Source organism: Cetorhinus maximus, chromosome 17 (genome assembly GCF_964194155.1).
Source record: "Cetorhinus maximus chromosome 17, sCetMax3.hap1.1, whole genome shotgun sequence".
In the NCBI taxonomy this organism is placed as follows: Eukaryota; Metazoa; Chordata; class Chondrichthyes; order Lamniformes; family Cetorhinidae; genus Cetorhinus; species Cetorhinus maximus.
Genome location: NC_135895.1, coordinates 28,156,342 through 28,175,689, shown reverse-complemented (window position 1 = coordinate 28,175,689; position 19,348 = coordinate 28,156,342). Strand labels below are relative to the sequence as shown.

Below are 19,348 nucleotides of genomic sequence, written 5' to 3'. Positions count from 1 at the left end.
TTGTCCAAATCACACTGAAGCATCTCTGCATCCTCCTCACAGTTCACCCTCCCACCCAGCTTTGTGTCATCTGCAAATTTGGAGATATTACATTTAGTTCCCTCATCTAAATCATTAATATATATTGTGAATAGCTGGGGTCCCAGCACCGATCCCTGCGGTACCCCACTAGTCACTGCCTGCCATTCGGAAAAAGACCCGTTGATTCCTACTCTTTGTTTCCTGTCTGCCAACCAGTTTTCTATCCATCTCAATACACTACCCCCAATCCCATGCACTTTAATTTTACACGCTAATTTCTTGTGTGGGACTTTGTCAAAAACCTTCTGAAAGTCCAAATAAACTGCATCCACTGGCTCCCCCTCATCAACTCTACTAGTTACATCCTCGAAAAATTCCAGTAGATTTGTCAAGCATGAATGCCCTTTCATAAATCCATGCTGACTCTGTCCGATTCTGCCACTGTTTTCCAAGTGCTCAGCTATTAAATCTTGTATAATGGACTCTAGAATTTTCCCCACTACTGATGTCAGGCTGACTGGTCTATAATTCCCTGTTTTCTCTCTACCTCCCTTTTTAAATAGTGGGGTTACATTAGCTATCCTCCAATCTGTAGGAACTGTTCCAGAGTCTATAGAATCTCAGAAGATGACCACCAATGCATCCAATACTTCTAGGGCCACTTCCTTAAGTACTCTGGGATGTAGATTATCAGGCCCTGGGGATTAATCGGCCTTCAATCCCATCAATTTCCCCAACACCATTTCCCCACTAATACTGATGTCTTTCAGTTCCTCCCTCTCACCAAACCTTGTGTTCCCCAACATTTCTGGTATGTTATTTTCCTTTGTGAAGACAGAACCAAAGTATGTATTTAGTTGGTCAGCCATTTCTTTGTTCCCCATTATAAATTCCCGTGTTTCTGCTTTAAGGGACCTACATTTGTCTTCACCAATCTTTTTCTCTTCACATACCTATAGAAATTTTTACAGTCAGTTTTTATGTTCCCTCAAACTTACTCCTGTATTCTATTTTCCCCTTCTTAATCAATCCCTTGGTCCTCCTTTGCTGAATTCTAAACTGCTCCCAATCCTCAGGTTTGTAGTTTTTTCTGGCCAATTTGTGTGCCTCTTCCTTGCAACTATCACAATCTCTAATTTCTCTTGTAAGCCATGGTTTGGCCACCTTTCCCGTTTTACTTTTGCGCCAGACAGGAATAAACAATTGTTGCAGCTCACCCATACACTCTTTGAATGTTTGCCATTGCCTATCTGGCGTCATCCCTTCAAGTAACTTTTCCCAATCCATCATAGCCAAACTCGTGCCTCATACCATCGTAGTTTCCTTTATTAAAATTCAGGACTTAGTCTCAGAATCAACTGCGTCACTCTACATCTTGATGAAGAATTCTATCATATTATGGTCGCTCATCCCCAAGGGGCCTCGCACAACTAGACTGCCAATTTTACACAATACCCAGTCGAGGATGGCCTGTTCTCTACTTGATTCTTAAACGTATTGGTCCAGAAAGCCACCCCATATACACTCCAGGAATTCCTCATCTACGGTATTGTTACTAATTTGATTTACCCAATCTATATGCAGATGAAAGTCGCCCATAATTACAGATGTTCCTTTATTGCATGTGCCTCTAATTTCCTGTTTAATGCCATTCCCAAAATCACCACTACAGTTTGGAGGTCTATATACAACCCCCACTAATGTGTTTTGCCCCTTAGTGTTTCTCAGCTCTACCCATACAGATTCCACATTGTCAGAGCTAATATCTTTCCTCACTATTGCATTAATTTCCTCTTTAACTAGCAATGCAACTCCACCGCCTTTTCCTTTGTCTGTCCTTTCTAAATACTGAATACCCCTGGATGTTCAGTTTCCATCCCTGATCATCCTGCAGCCATGTCTCCATAATCCCGACCATATCTTACCTGTTTACATCTATTTGTACGCTTACTTCATCCACTTTACCGTGAATGCTCCTCGCGTTAAGGCATAAAGCCTTAAGGCTTGACTTCTTAACATTACTTGTCCCGTTCCCACTATTTTTCACTGAGGCCGTTTGATTCTTGCCCTTGATTTCTCTGCCCATCACTTTACTCATTCCCCTTTCTGTCTTTTGTGTTTGTCCTGGATTCCCCCTCCTCTGACTTCTTGCATAGGTTCCCATCCCCCTGCCATTTTAGTTTAAACCCTGCCCAACCACTCTAGCAAACATTCCCCCGAGGACATCAGTCCTAGTCCTGCCCATGTGTAACCCGTCCAGTTTGTACTGGTCCCACCACCCCCAGAACTCCAATGTCCCAGGAATCGGAAACCCTCCCCCTCACACCATCTCTTCAGCCACATATTCATCCGATATATCCTGCTATTTATACTCTGACTAGCATGTGGCACTGGTAGTAATCCCGAGATCACTACCTTTGAGGTCGTACTTTTTAAACTTACTTCTTAACTCCCTATATTCTGCTTTTAGGGCCTCATCCCTTTCTTTACCTATGTCATTTGTACCAATGTGTACCACGGCCACTGGCTGTTCACCCTCCCCCTTCAGAATGTCCTGTAATCGCTCTGAGACATCCTTGACCCTAGCACCAGGGAGGCAACATACCACCCTGGAGCCTCGTTTGCGGCCACAGAAACGCCTATCTATTCCCCTTACAATTGAATCCTCTATAACTATTGCATTCCCACACTTTTTACTCCTCCCCTGTGCAGCAGAACCAACAATGGTGCAACGCATTTGGCTGTTCCTGCTTTCCCCCGAGAGGCCATTCCCATCAACAATATCCAAAGCGGTATATCTGTTTTGCAGGGGAATAGCCACAGGAGATTCCTGCACTGCCTGCCTAGTCCTCTTGCTCTGCCTGGTGGTCGCCCATCCCCTTCCTGTCTGTGGACTCTTAGCTTGCGGTGTGACTACCTTCCTACACGTGCTATCCACAATACTCTCTGCCTCGTGGATGCTCCACAATGTCCCCAGCCACCACTCCAGCTCTGAAACCCGGGCTTCCAGGAGCTGCAGCTGGAGGCACTTCCCGCACACATGCTGGCCCGGGGCACTGGAAATGTTCCCGGCTTCCTACAGAGCAGGAGGAGCCCACCACTGCTTTGAGCTCTCCTGCCATGACTTACCCCTTTAAATTAAATTAAACCTTTTTGAAGATACTTAATAATCAAATAATATTAATTACTTTAGGGCCCTTCTTCCCTGCTCCTTGTTGTTACAGAATATAGCCCTAACAAACGATGAACCACAAAATAAGAACTTAAAAACTAAGCGGTAAAAGTAGTAAATACTTACCCGACCGTACTCATGGTACTCAAAGGATCACCTCATTCCCTCCTCACCAAAGTCCCTCAGTCACTAAACATCAACTTAAGCACTCTGCTGCAGATCAAAGCAGTACTCCAGTGCAGACTGAAGAAATCCTCCCAGAGACAGTGTGGCTCTAGACCTTCCAGAGGAATCTCTGACATGGCCTTTGTTGCCAGAGAAAACCAAGAAAAATGTGGAGAACACCACCATGAGCTCTTCACTGCATTCAGTGACCTGATGAAAGCACTTGACTCAGTAAATAGTGGGTTCTGTGGATTGTGCTCCAAAGATTTGGATGAAGAAATTTCATCACAATCCTGTGACTGCTTCATGATGATACGACTACAACTGTCTTTAGTGGAAGATCTGAAACAGGTGCCTTCAAAATCTGGGCTGGTGTCAAGCAAGGCTGTGTGATTGCCCCCATACTATTTACAATCTACCTATCAATGGCTATTCACCACAAAGATCAACTGCCCTCTGGTGGTGAGAGTATTACATACCACCTAGATGGAAAACTAACCTCAGTCGTGCCCATGCCAAAACTAACAACCAGAGATATACATGATTTAAATGACTGCAGTGTCATTGCCCACTCTCCACCAGATTTGCAAGCCAGCCAGCCAGCCAGCCATTCTCAATCTCTTCAATTCTGCATACAAGAGACTTGGTCTGTCCTTGAATGCTGCCAAAACTAAACTTGTCTCAACCCACACCTGGTCAGCCAAATATTCCACCTCCCATACATGTTGAAGGAGACACTCTGGAATATGTTGAGCACTTCCCATATGCCTGGTAGCCACCTCGCTCACAGTGCCACCACTGATGAGGAAATTCAATACAGTACTAGATCAGCTGTACGGCAGCGAGCATTTGACAACTAAAACCTCCGCAAGTCAACAAAAGTCCTAGTGTCGTCATTACACTCCTGCACTGCAGTGAGACCTGGATTGTGTATCAGTGACACGTAACAGTGCTAGAGAAATTCCATCAGTAATGCCTCTGCTGCATCCTTTGGATTTAATGGGAAAACCTGCCAGAAGCCAGTTCTACAAGATTTAGGCAAAACTCCGGCACAATCAACTTTGATGGATTGGACACCGTGTCCAGAAGGTTGAAAAAAATCTCCCCAGCCAGGTCCTGTTTTCTCAACTCTCATAGTCTGCGTTCCAGTGGAGGGCAAAGAAAACGCTTCAAAGACACTCTGGAGCTCTCTTTGAAGCATGGCAGCATTGACATCAATGACTAGGAGGAGTTTGCTACCAGTTATTCAAAATGATGCCTACTTGTCTATCGAACTGCATCATGCTTTGAGTCTAAATGCCTTGATGAGGCAGAGCGGCAGCACAGAAGGAAAGAAAAGGAAGCAAATCCAGCACTCCAGATCCCACTATCTCATGGAATGTCCTGCCCCATGTGCCCAAAGTTCTTCAGATCAGGAATCAGGCTGTTCAGTCACAAGACTACCCATGGCAGAAACCTGCAACCCTGAGTAAACATCATCCTCAAATCAAGGGTAAAATGGACGACGATAAACTTGTCAAAGGGCTTGGTAGGTAGCTTTTTGACAGAGTCTCCAGTAATAATCGGTTGAATGGCCTTCTGTAAAAATTTAAAATGTTTCCAGGTATACTCTTGTGTACAAGAGTATACAACCTGCAAAAAAACCTTCATCAATTCATCTTCTAATGAAAACGCTGTGAATAATACACTAGCGTCAGTTGGAACAAGTATTCACCAAAGGCACACAGTGATCAATAACTTAAACTTGATTTTCTGAAGACTCCTTCAACCTGTAGATCAACAGTTCACAAGATGATTAGACTGAGTTACCTTACCCTCTACTTAAAGTGATTTTGTGACTATTTTCCCGACCATACTCATTATATTGCATCAATCTAACTGATGTACATTGCTTTATAGGGTAGATCGAGAGACTGCTCAACACAGAAAAAAAGGGAAGCAACTCAAAGCAATATGTAATTACTTGATGTATAAATACCTCCGCAAGGTCCTGTTCATTGAGACTAGTTCCAATATTTGTTTTGACTGTTTCATTCCAATCTGGGCTATTATCAGAGTCCTCTGCAGCACTCTCTTGGCTTGAACTTTGAGTACTTGTAGTCTCTGAATCAGATGAGCTGGATTCAAATGATTTCACAAATGGGATGGGAGTATTTTGGGAAGGAGCGGCTAGAGAGAAGTTTAACACAGTAACAGCTGTGTCCACTGCGCTGGACATGGTTCGCTTCAACGTAAGCTTCTCTTCAAGTGGACCATTTTCAATGTGTGGCTCGACTTGTGCTGGAGCAGGTTCTGCAAAAGGAAAAAATGGATTATAGATGGAAAAAAAAATTGCGATTTCACTAAACAATTGGTTGTAGCTTATAACAAATATATGCACAATGTAGAATCTCTGTGCACTTATGTTCAACTCTAAAAGCAAACCTTCAGTACAAATACATCAACAGAATTTCACAACACCCTTCAATTGTATTAGATTGTTGTTTCAAAAATCATATGCAAGGGCTTTATAATATGTGACTTTGTCTGTGCCAGGCCATGGGACTGAAACAAAAACTCCAACGTTTATTGCAAGATGCCAGGGAGGCCAGAAAAGTGGAGGATGGAAAGGTCCAACTGCATTTTCTTCCATTTCCTGCTAGCAACTGGCCAAACTGACAGGGCAAGAAAACCAGATGCAGGAGGCCACAGCCAGGGATTCATTAATTGGCTATGGGAAGAGAAAAGAGAATGTTGGCCATAATTGGCTGGAAATAGGAAGAATCGTTGGGGCTTGGTGCAATCAAAAATTGTAGAAGGGTATGGAGCCAAAGGCCTCCTCAAGCAGCTGCAGGGAGGTCTCCGGCCTACAAGGAATGCCTCCCTTTCACTGCTGGGTTTCCCAATCCCTGGGAAATCCATTAGCAATTGTAAAAGTTAACTTTGGTTTCCAACTGCACTGTGGGAGTTCAGTTTCAACATGTTAATTGAAGTGTCCTGCCTCTCCAAAGCATGATACTCAGACGCCACAAATACCCATCACCACAAAAACAGCAACAGGCCTTCAGTTCTTATTATTGAGACCATAGAGATATCACAGAATTTGTCTGGCGCAGGAGGCGCCTAAAGTGTGGTGCCCAGAACTGGATGCAATACTCCAGCTGAGGCCGAATTAGTGACTTATACAAGTTCAACATAACCTCCTTGCTCTTGTACTTTATGCCCACATTAATAAAACCCAGGAAACTGAATGTTTTATTAACCACTCTCTCAACCTGTCTTGCCACCTTCAATGACTTATGCACAAATACATCCAGATCCCTCTGCTCCTGCACCCCCTTTGGAATTGTATCCCATATTTTATACTGTCTCTCCACATTCTTTCTACTAAATTAATCACTTCAATTTCTCTGCAATGAACTTCATCTGCCAACTGTCTGCCCATTCCACCAACTTGTCTATGCCCTTCTGAAGTTCTACTCTATCTTCCTCGCAGGTCACAATGCTTCTGAGTTTTGTATCATCTGCAAAATTTGAAATTGTTCCCCATACACCAAGATCTAGGTCATTAATATATATCAGGAAAAGTAGGGGTCCTAATACTGACCCCTTGGGAACTCCACTACAAGCTTACCTCCAGCTGAAAAACATCCATTAACCATTACTCTGTTTCCTGTCACTCAGCCAATTTCATATCCGTGTTGCACTGTCCCTTTTATTCCATGTGCTATAACTTTACTCATAAATCTTGTGTAGTACTGTATCAAGCATCTTTTGAAAGTCCACGTACACCACATCAACAGCATTTCCCTCATCAACCCTTTCTGTTACCTCTTCAAAATAATCCAGCAAGTTAGTTAAACATGATTTTCCCTTAAGAAATCCATGCTGGTTTTCCTTAATTAACCTAATAGTCCATGTGACTATTAACTTTGTCTCAAATTGTTTCTAAAAGCTTCCCCAGCACCAAATTTAAACTGACTGGCCTGTAGTTGCTAGGCTTATCCTTACACCTTTTTTTGAACTAGGGTGCAATGTTTGCAATTCTCCAGTCCTCTGTCACCTGTGCCGAGTCTAAGGAAGATGGAAAAATTATAGCCAGCGCCTCCACAATTTCTCACACTCAATTCTCACAGCATCCTTGGGTGCATCTCATCTGGTTCTCGTGCCTTATCAACTTTAAATACACATAACCTATCCAATATCTCTTCAATTTTAAACCCTTCTAGTGTCCGAATTACCTTCCTTTTTACCATGGCCTAGGTAGCATTTTCTTCCTTAGTAAAGACAGATGCAAAGTATTCATTTATTATCTCAGCTATACCCTCCATGTGCAAGCTCCCCTTTTGGTCCCTCATCATCTCTACTCCTTTTACCACCCTTTTACTATTTATATGCCGATACAAGACTTTGGGATTCCCTTTTATGTTAGTTGCCAGACTTTTTTGATACTCCCTCTTTGTTTCTCTTATTTGCTTCTTCACCTCCGTTCTGAATCTCCCATATTCAGCCCAGTTCTCAATTGTAGTTCCTACCTAACACTTGTCTTAAGCACACATTTTCTTCATCTTAAATTTCTATCTTTTGTCATCCAGGAGCTCTGGATTTGTTTGCCCGACCTTTCACTTTCAACAGAAAGTATCTCAATTGTGCTCGAATTCACTTGAAAGAAGCCCACTGGTCAGCAGCCAACCTTTGGCTCCAATTTATTTGGCCCAGATCCTCTCATCCCATTGAAGTTGGCTTTCCTCCAGTTAATTTTTCTTACTCTGGACTGTTCTTTGTACTTTTCCATACCCACTCTTTTTCTTATACTTTTACAGGATATAGGTGCCACTGGCTAGGCCAGCATTTACTGCCCATTCCTAATTGCCCTTGTTCAGAGGGCATTCAAGTGTCAATCACATTGCTGTGGGTCTGGAGTCACATGTAGGCCAGACCATCTAAGGACAGCAGATTTCCTTTCCTAAAAAGGTATTAGTGAATCAGATGGGTTTTTGTGACAATCAGCAATGGTTTTGTGGTTATCATCAGACTTTTAATTCCAGAATTCAAATCTCACCATCTGCCGTGGTGGAATTCGAACCAGGGTCCCCCGAGCATTACCCTGGGTCTCTGGAATACTAGACCAGTGACAATACCACTATGCCACCACCCCGCCTTAAATGATTCCAACCAGCGGAGAGTTTTCCCCCTGATTTCCACTGACTCCAGTTTTGCTAGGGCTCCTTGATGCCACACTCAGTCAAATGCTGCCTCGATGTCAAGGCCAGTCACTTGCCTCACCTCTGCAGTTCAGCACTTTTATCCATGTTTGAACCGAGGCTGTAATGAGGTTAGGAGGTGAGTGACCCTGGCGGAATCCAAACTGGGCATCAGTTAAAATTAACTGGAGGAAAGCCAACTTCAATGGGATGAGAAAGGATCTGGGCCAAATAAATTGGAGCCAAATGTTGGCTGCTGACCAGTGGGCTTCTTTTGAGCGAATTTGAGCACAATTGAGGTTTATTCTGTTGAAAGTGAAAGGTCGGGCAAACAAATCCAGAGCTCCTGGATGACAAAGAAGATAGAAATTAAGATAAAAGAAGAAAATGTGTGCTTATGACAGGTGTTAGGAAGAAACTACAATTGAGAACTGGGCTGAATATGGAAGATTTGCTAAGCAAGTGCTGCTTAATAGCATTGTTGATGACCCCTTCCATCATCTTACTGATCGAGAGTAGACTGATGAGGCTGTAATTGGCTGAGTTGGATTTGTCCTGCTTTTTGTGTACAGGACATACCTGAGCAATTTTCCACATTGCCAGGTAGATGCCAGTGTTATAGCTGAACTGGAACAGCTTGGCTAGGGGCGTAGCAAGTTCTGGAGCACAAGTCTTCATTGCTGGAATATTGTCAGGGCCCATAGCCTTTGCAGTGTCCAGTGCCTTCAGCCGTTCCTTGATATCACGTGCAGTGAATCAAATTGGCTGAGGACTGGCATCTGTGATGCTGGGGACCTCCGGAGGAGGATACAATGATCGCTGTCCCCTAAATGTTCTCCTACCAACGCTTAATCTACTTGTCCCACCTCATTTCCAAGAACCAGGTCTAGCAGTGTCTCATTCCTTGCTGGACTGAGAAACAAGAAAGTTTCCTGAACACACCCTAGGAACTTTTGCCCCAATCTGTCCTTCAAACAAATATTCCAGTCTATATTTGGGTAATTAAAGTCCCGCATTATAACTACTCTATAATTTCGCACCTCTAATTTTCTTGCAACTCCTGCTTCAGAGCTGCTGGCCTTCTGCACCTCAGCAGTGCCAGCAGGAGCAGTGGCCACTGCTGGTGCTGCAAGGAAGCCAAGGAGGTGGTCTTCAACGACGGATTTGGACATTCAGGCCCCAGCGAAGGGGTGGGAGCATGTTGGACAGGGCAAGAGAAGAGGGTGAATGTGAGTAGGGGCCTCAGATTGGGACCAGATTCCTGACAAAAGCCCCGCCCCCCCCAACCACCTGGTGGGTTTAAACCTACCAGGCTGCAGGTTGAGCACCAGCCTTATGTTATAATTCGTTGCTCATTCACTGAGTCAAGAAAGAATCTGGAACCACTCTTTCCTTAACATAGGAGAACACATGCATAGACTTCCATTTCCTATTCCACCTGTTTTGGGGAAAATGTCCTAATCTTTCCCCAATTAGTACCAGCTACAGTCAACTTCATGCATGCACTTCATTGTGACAGGATTGCAACATTAACATCTCATGCCACCTGTTAAATCAGAGCGGTGGTGGGATGAGGCCCTTAATTGCCCACTTAAGGGACTCAATTGGGCCACACGCAGGCAATCCACCAGATGCTACCCCTACTGTTCATAAAATCGCAGTGAGGGTGGGCCAGCTGCCAATAGCATGGTGCCTTAATTTATGGCTCCACCTACCTACTTTCCCAGCTGCAGGTGACCCATAAAATTCAGCCCCATTTCTCCTATAAAACAACTGCTGGTAACTTGCTCAGTCCGCACTTTGGCAACCAGGCTGCAACCATACCACAGTACAAGGCACAGCATTCAGGAGAGAAAACAAGAAAAAAATTATGATTGTCGATTACAGTAACTGGAATAGTATTTACCAAATCCTACCTGGCACAATCAGATCAGCACTGTCAATTCCCACTTGACCGCATCCCTTCTCATCCTCTTTCAGTTCCCCTTTGGAGTCTTCAGGCTCATTTAGTGGAACAGGATTACTCTCTTCATTTTCTTTCAAGACATCAGTATGGTCACTCACTTCCTGCGGCAGCTCGAGACAAACCTTGTGTCTCTTTGTTCCTATTCGATGCTTTATTGGGCTGGATAATGAAAAACAATGATCATTAGCAAATTGTAGTAAAAGCACAATCGAAATGACTACTGTTGTCTACAAACACAAAAATCCATTCCTCACTAAACAATAAAGATAATTTTTTGTTGCATTCCACCAATTTTCTCCTCTACTTTCCACAGCTGGTTTCAATTTCTGGAGTATGGTGGCCTATCTTTGTGCGTTAACAGGCCCTTCCACTGTACAGCATTACACTAGAGGCTTTCTGGTCTGTGTGGTTCAGTGCTGTACAGATCAGTAACTTCATCAGCCAGGGAGCCCAAAAGCCAAAAATTCTGATTTTATAATTTATACGCCAAATCTAAAATCTCCTATCTGCACGAATACACCCAATGGAATGGAGATTTTCCCCATGATAGTTCACTAAACTTAGCAACTTTCCAAGCAGCATGATGTCACTCCAAATTAAGTTTTCAAGCACAAAATCTTGACACTTTAAGTGCTCAGAAATCTAAATGAAGATCTAATTTCTTACTTGGTACACTCGTGTATTTATACAAGGGCTCTGAGTTGCAATGATAAAATGTTTCCAAGCTTGCAATAGGCTTTATCCTGCCACCACCTTGCTTTTGAAGTATTGACTTGTTGAAACAATAAGTACACTTATTAATAATGCTTTTTAAAAATTGAATCAGTGAATTTCTATTAATGCTCATAAGATAATTCATGAGCTAATGCACTTATAAGCAGAATTGTAGATAACTTAGTCATGCATTACTCTGGAATATCCAATTGTTAGAAGGTTGTTCTCAAGGTACTATGTTAACATGTCTATTACTAAAAGTTAAAAAACACCTTGCTAAGAAAGAGTATTAAAGACAGTGCTGAACAGAGCATTCAAACTGTAGATAACAAGAACTGCTTGCCAAAGTCTTTGATTAGTTGACTAAACTACTTCCTTACACTGTTAATGATGTAGGAATAAATTGTTAGAAAAATAATTCCTGAAATTACAATATGAAAACAAAAATTATGGAGCTATCCTATTGCATTAGAGCTTCACAATTAAAAAATCAATTCCATCAAGTGAAAAGATAAGAATAGAGATTTGAACTCAAGCGCCACAGGCACAAAGTCACAAGCTACCAGCTACTGTTACTTGAAAAGACACACATTGTATCTATGCTAAGAAAGTCTTATCTAACATTTTTCACTCCAAGAACGAACATAATAAAAACACATTGGAACAGACATTAACAAAGTAAGTGGCATTTCCCGACATAATACTGGATTTAACCAGGTTAGCATTTAAGAGGTGCAAGCACTGGAAATAATTGTACCTTCTTCTTTCATTGCTGTCTTCCTGCTGACTGGATACTTCTTTCTCAACTTTGTCATCTAATTCCATTTCAGCTGCATCAGCATCCTGGTCCTTCAAACTCTTTGCAGTTACAGAGTTTAATTCTTCACCAAGAAATTCAACTGCTTCTGGAGTGGCTCGTGTGTGATCAATGAAAATGGTATCTTTTCCTACTTTCCACAACTTGTAACGTTCAGGCTGAAACTTGCGCACAAAAACATCCATCGAAATTTTTACCATATCTTTCCGGCATGAGCACTGGATAGAAAGAGTTATAATAATTACCATAATGCAGTGAAAATTGGCAAGTCCATAAATTTTGGTCTTCTATTCATGGTGCAGCAATACACAGGAAATGGGAACGAAGGCAAGTACAATACAATGGAAAAATGCAACTTCTGACGAATAGACAGACAGATAGATAAATGGGAGGTTCCACTGTGATTAGTTCTATACCAAAACTGACAATACTGTTTTTTTCTTGTCAAATGCAACATGAAAATCTCTGAACTGTCCACAAATCAATAGACAGTACTTCAATTATTTAGAAATCTGAGTTCAAAAATACAGATCAAAATTAGCTGATGACACTTGAAATCCTTCCTTTCTCTGAAAAATGTGTCTACTTTAATCAAATTTCCTCTCAAGAAATGGGTACATCACTAACTTTCAAGAGTTTTATATTGTAAGGTCACTTTTGGAAATTAAATGCAGCAACAGCACTACTAAGTGAAAAAACAATTTTCAGTCAACTTGTTCCACCGTACAAAATCAACTTCTGATCAATGCCGCTCCATGTGAATCTATAGTCCGGATACTGTAATCAATTCCACCTGCCCCCTTGCTCTTATTTTCTTCGATACTTCGTTATCTTGACCATAAACAGTACACTTTGGTTTAGAGCATTATCTCCTGTTATACCTTGACAAAGGATTTTTTTTTTTAAACATATGTGCACATGTTTTTCACACCAAAGGTCTGACTTTGTTACATATACAAAAGTGTTTTTTTTTAAGAAAAGCTAATAATTGAACCTGGAGCCTTGAAAATTTACAAGCAGTTACAACTAATTACTCTGACCGTAGCAGTTTATATTTGGTTCCATTATCAGGATTTTGATAGTTGCAGCCTTAAAGAACAGGCCAAGTTAGCAGCTAAACATAGCAACTGCGCTTCAAATTACAGGCTATCCATGAATAATGATGCTGGAAATCTGTTATGGTGAAATTAAATTGCGAGAGATTTTCCTTGCAATTCACATAGTAAATAAGACACTGCTCCTCTATGAAAAATGTTTTACCCAACTGATAAGCGACTATTTTCAAACTGCTACAGATTTTACATGTAGAAGACTATGCATATTAATAGTAATTCTAAACCAGTCAATAGTCATTCGATCATATGAAATATTAATTAGTGCCAATAGTTAACCCAAGGCAATGAGCATTATAAAACTCGTGTCACCTCCAGAGATCAATGATAAAATACTATCAAAAGAGCAATACATACCAGAACAGCATGCTTTCCATACTCTATCCATCTAAGTGTGGCAAAGTTTGTTGATTCAGCACAGTTAAAGCCATGGTTAAAGCCAGCATGATAACCATAGGGGAATGTGATCATAAACTCTCCTGCCTCCTGAGTTACCTAGGAATTAATGAAAAGGAACGGTCAAAAGGTGAATGTCTCCTTAGAATGAATGCTTTACTGATGCAAACATGAAGACAAATTCCAGCAAAAATGAAATTAAAATATTAAGTAATCAACTAGATAGGGACAGATAAACCTGAGGATTAACTGCTGAGGAAAATCTTAATCCACTCTTCTCTCTACTAGTGAAGCATAATTTTAATGACTTAATTTTGACGACCTAATTTTGACAAGTAGTACACCTAATTTCTGGTAATACAGTAACCAGTATAAGCAGACCATAGAAAGAATTAACACGGTTGATCAAAGGCATCTTAGAAATACTGCTAAATTGAATGGTCACTTGAGTAATCTGGCTGATGTGTTTTGCAAATTGTCCTGATAAAACAGACACTCCTGCTCTCAAAACATACAGAGAAGCAGTACCTTGCACAAGTTCTTTCCTAGCTTGAAACAGGCAATAACATCTCAGCAGCATAAATTAGCTACTGCCAAAATGTTGGGTTAATTTTGCAGCTACCATCCTCAGGCCAATAAAGTGCAGGTGTAGCTGAAGTCAATATAAGCAGAGAGATCAAGTATTCTGATATATTTTACTTCTAAACAGAAATCCACTAACACTTCACTGCTCTATTGATGACACAGGCACATAAAACATAAGTAACCAATAAACACTTCAAGCAAAAAAGCAGCTTTAAAGAATTAAAAGAAGAAAACTGCCTTAATACTTCCATATGGAGATTAGAAGAAAAAATATTTTAAAATAGATAACAGATAATAGATAAAAACTAGATAGCAGAGCACTAAGAGTTTATATAATAAACACGTCTTCCCTATTATTAACCTCTTGTTCAAATACAGACCACCAAATTATTTCAGAACAATTATCTCCTTATTCAAATAATACAGATATTGATGTTGGCTGAGAAAAATAGTTTTCAGATGAAGATTTCTGGAACAAAGTTATTTTATAATCAACTTTCACAATCCAACAACTGGAATGAGTAGACTACATATCTAGGAAAAATCTTTCATAATGTTAGTTTTTTTTAAATGAGCCTGAAGTTATCAAACCTTGACTGTTTTGACAGTCAGATGACAGCCTTGCAACTCAGTTGTACAGAATCACATGATTTACTTTGAAGCTTTTGCTGCACCTGATGCAGCTATATCCGTTCTATACATTCAACTTTTGAATGCCTTAAGAAATCAATAAAAATGCAGATTTATTGCATAATAGGTTTTGACTATCATATTCAGTATTGGTTCTAATTTTACTTAACTAGTTGATTTTGATCAACAAGCTCCAACAGCAAATTGGTTGAAATGAAGTCTGCCATGAAATAGAGTGCAACAGTTGCACAGACGAGACCCCACCCCTGCCATATGAATGAAAATAAACCTATCACCCAAGAATTATTTAGACAAGAGTTGTACAACATTCCAACAGCATCATGTACTTACCCTATCAAACGGGATTCCATATTTCTTGAGAATAGAAGGGGATATTAAGGTCATTTTATGCCGCAGAAAAGCTTCACAGCTTTGAGCGCTTCCTGGGAAAAAGCCTATTTTAAAAAAAAAAATCAGTAAGACTGAGATTATTCATCTCACAAGCCATTTACAAAACAAGACAAAAATCAAAGGCATGGAAAGGCTATTTATCTCACTGAATTATCACTCCAGTTTTTCTCAGTCTAACATCCAATTGCACCTTGAACTCCCCATCACTCAATTCTAATAGTTCATCTGCTAAATCATTCTAACAATTAACATTCTTTAAATAAACATTTTCTGACAACAGTTTCAAAATTGCTTTTCACTAATTTTAAACTCTATTACTCCTACAGACAGTGGGGTGGAAAATTGCCATGCAAGAAAGAATGCTCTTATGGTAATTGTTCTCTATTTATGCAAGGAAATAATTGCATTTAAACACTACTATTTATCAGATATTGTGCCATTGCACCTGGCCACACTTAAAACAGAAAACTGCTTAAGACATTTGTTCAGGCAGTTAAAGTCCAATACACAGATGAAAAAAAAGAGAGGCTATAAAAGGAATCCAAGCTCTAGCATGAAGGAAAATGCACAGCCTTAGATCTTTGAGAGGCTCAGATCTCCAAATACTGATGCTTATAATGGCACACAAAAAAAATTTCATATACAAGTGTGAATATGTTATTATGTAGTATATAATTTGATATTGTAAAATGTTGGATATTTGAAGTTGCTGAGGGAAAATAAAAATGAACTAAAGGTTAACTCATTTTTGATTTCTATCTATTCTTTGGTGGCTTGCTAGTTGGTGAATGGTACAGCACCTGTGGGTTCAGTTGAGATACTGTCACTGTCTCACATGGATTGTTTTCAAATAATGAAGCAGTAAAATTTGATGAGTTTTTTTTTAAAAAAAACTACTTGTTCATGGTATGGGAGATATTGACAAATGTTGCATTTATTGCATATCCTACTTAACATGACGGGGAGGTGATGTTGCTAGGTTTTCTGCAAGAGTTGTTCCTGTCCTTGTGGGGGTAATGTCCCCACAATGGTGTTAGGTAACAAAAATGTGATTCAGGAAGTGTGAAGTCATAACCTGAAACTGGTCTCCAGTAATATTGCTCAATGATATATTAAAAAAAAGTTGCTTAAAAAACAAGATAACTACCAACTTTGGTAGGCACCATTTAACTAATTTTATTTTGACATTCTGCTACATAAATTCTAGTTTTGTTACGTTTCTGTGAACAGGAATTGTAAGTATCTAGAAAGTGTACTGAAATTGAATTGATTTTTCATACATTAAAAGTCTGATTTTTTGTTTGCATTCCCTATTATGTAACACCTATTGCCGCTTTTTTAAATTATTCATTAATGGAATGTGGGCTTTGCTGGCTGGGCCAGCATTTATTGCCCATCCCTAGTTGCCCTTCAGAAGATGGTGGTGAGCGGTCTTCTTGAACTGCTGCAGTCCATGTGGTGTAGGTACACACACAATGCTGTTAGGAAGGGAGTTCCAGGATTTTAACCCAGCGACAGTGAAGGAACAGCAATATATTTCCAAGTCAGGATGGTGAGTGACTTGGAGGGGAACTTCCAGGTGGTGGCATTCCCATCTATCTGCTGCCCTTGTCCTTCCAGATGATAGTGGTCATGGGTTTGGAAAGTGTTGTCAAAGGAGCCTAGGTGAATTCCTGCAGTGCATCTTGTAGATGGATCACACTGCTGCTACAGTGCGTTGGTGGTGGAGGGTGTAATTTTGTGGATGTGGTGCCAATCAAGCAGGCTACTCTGTCCTGGACGGTGTCAAGCTTCTTGAGTGTTGTGGGAGCTGCACTCATCCAGTCAGGTGGAGGATATTCCATCGCACTTCTGACTTGTGCCTTGTAGATGGTGGACAGACTTTGGGGAGTTAGGAGGTGGGTTACTCGTAGCACAATTTCAAACCTCTGATCTGCTCTTGTAGCCACAGTATTTATATGGCTAGTCCAGTTCATTTTCGGGTCAATGGTAACCCCCGGGAAGTTGATAGTGGGGGATTCAGTGATGGTAATGCCATCGAACATCAAGGGCCGATGGCTGGATTCTCTCTTGTTGTCAATGCCTGACACTTGTGTGGCACGAATGTTACTTGCCACTTGTCAGCCCAAGCCTGGATAACGTCCAGGTCTCGCTGCGTTTAGACATGGACCGCTTCAGTATCTGAGTCGTCACGAATGGTGCTGAATATTGCGCAATCATTTCTGACCTTATGACGGAAGGAAGTTCATTGTTGAAGCAGCCGATGACACTACCCTGAGGAACTCCTGCGGTGATGCCCTGGAGCTGAGATGACTGACCTTGAACAACCACAACCATCTTCCTTTGTGCTAGGTATGACTCCAAACAGTGGAGAGGTTTCCCCCTGATTCCCATTGATTCCAGTTTTGCTAGGGCTCCTTGATGCCACACTCGGTCAAATGCTGCCTTGATGTCAAGGGCAGTTACTCTCACCTCACCTCAGGAGTTCAGCTCTTTTGTCCATGTTTGAACCAAGGCTGTAATGAGGTCAGGAGCTGAATGGCCCTGGCAGAGCCCAAACTGGGTGTAGGTGAGCAGGTTATTGCAAAGCAAGTGCCGCTTGATAGCAATGTTGGTGACCCCTTCCATTACTTTACTGATGATCGAGAGCCAACTGATGGGGCGGCAATTGGCTGGGTTGGATTTGTCCTGCTTGGTGTACACAGGGCATACCTGGGCAATTTTCCACATAGCCAGGTAGATGCCAGTGTTGTAGCTGTACTGGAACAGCTTGGCTAGGGGCGCGGCAAGTTCTGGAGCACAAGTCTTCAGTACTATTGCCGGAATATTCAGGGCCCATAGCCTTTGCAGTGTCCAGTGCCTTCAGCCGCTTCTTGATATCACGTGGAGTGAATCGAAGTAGCTGAAGACTGACATCTGTGATGCTGGGGACCTCCAGAGGAGGCAGAGATTGTAACAAATGCTTCAGCCTTATCATTTGCACTGATGTGCTGGGCTCTTCCATATTTGAGGATAGGGATATTTGTGGAGCCTCCTCCTTCAGTGAATAGTTTAATTGTCCACCACCATTCACGACTGGATGTGGCAGTACTGCAGAGCTTAGATCTGATCCATTGGTTGTGGGATCGCTTAGCCCTGTCTATTACTTGCTACTTATGCTGTTTGGCATGCAAGTAGTCCTGTGTTATAGCTTCACCAGGTTGACACCTCATTTTTAGGTATGCTTGGTGCTGCTCCTGGCATGCCCTCCTGCACTCTTCATTGAACCAAGGTTGATCCCCTGGCTTATGGTAATGGTAGAGTGGGGGGTATGCTGGACCACGAGGTTACAGATTGTGTTCGAGTGGTGCTGACGGCCCACAGCGCCTCTTGGGTGTCCAGTCTCGAGTTACTAGATCTGTTTTAAATCTATCCTATTTAGCACGGTGGTAGTGCCACACAGCACGATGGAGGCAATCCTCAATGTGAAGGCAGGACTTCGTCCCCACAATGACTGTGCGGTGGTCACTCCTACTGATACTGTCATGGACAGATGCAACTGCGGCAGGCAGGCTGTGAGGATGAAGTCAAGTATGTTTTTCCCTCGTTGGCTCCCTCACCACCTGCCGCAGACCCAGAGTAGCAGCTATGTCATTTAGGACTCAGCCAGCTCGGTCAGCAGTGGTGCTACCAAGCCACTCTTGGTGATGGACACTGAAGTCCCCCACCCAATTCTGCACCCTTGCCACCCTCAGTATTTCCTCCAAGTGGTGTTCAAGATGGAGGAGCACCGATTCATCAGCTGAGGGAGCGTGGTATGTTATTATGAGCAGGAGGTTTCCTTGCCCATGTTTGACCTGATGCCTTGAGACTTCATGGGGTCCAGGGTCGATGTTGCGGACTCCCAGGGCAATTCCCTCCTGACTGTATACCACTGTGCCACCACCTCTGCTAGGCCTGTCCTGCCAGTGGGATAGGATATACCCAGGGATGGCGATGGTGGTGTCTGGGGCATTATCTGTAAGGTATGATTCTGTGAGGATGACTACGTCAGGCTGTTGCTTGACTAGTCTGTGAGACAGCTCTCCCAATTTTGGCATTAGCCCCCAGATATTAGTGATGCTGAAAGAGAGTGCTTGAATTATAAACATCTGCCAATGTTTACCTCATGTACATTTATACAATGTGGCTAAAAGC

General features: G+C 41.9%; 1 protein-coding gene across 2 annotated transcripts in view; it reads right to left on the bottom strand.

Annotated features, from left to right (window-relative positions):
* Positions 1-19,348, bottom strand: part of kdm4aa (lysine (K)-specific demethylase 4A, genome duplicate a) — a 75,517-nt gene that overhangs the window by 35,577 nt on the left and 20,592 nt on the right. For both annotated transcript variants that reach the window (XM_078560877.1, XM_078560876.1), the window contains exons 7-11: positions 15,113-15,216; positions 13,508-13,645; positions 11,979-12,256; positions 10,458-10,666; positions 5,337-5,650 (exon numbers count right to left, since the gene is read on the bottom strand). In XM_078560877.1, the coding sequence (XP_078417003.1) occupies positions 5,337-5,650; positions 10,458-10,666; positions 11,979-12,256; positions 13,508-13,645; positions 15,113-15,216 (1,043 nt within the window). The remainder of the gene's footprint in view (positions 1-5,336; positions 5,651-10,457; positions 10,667-11,978; positions 12,257-13,507; positions 13,646-15,112; positions 15,217-19,348) is intronic.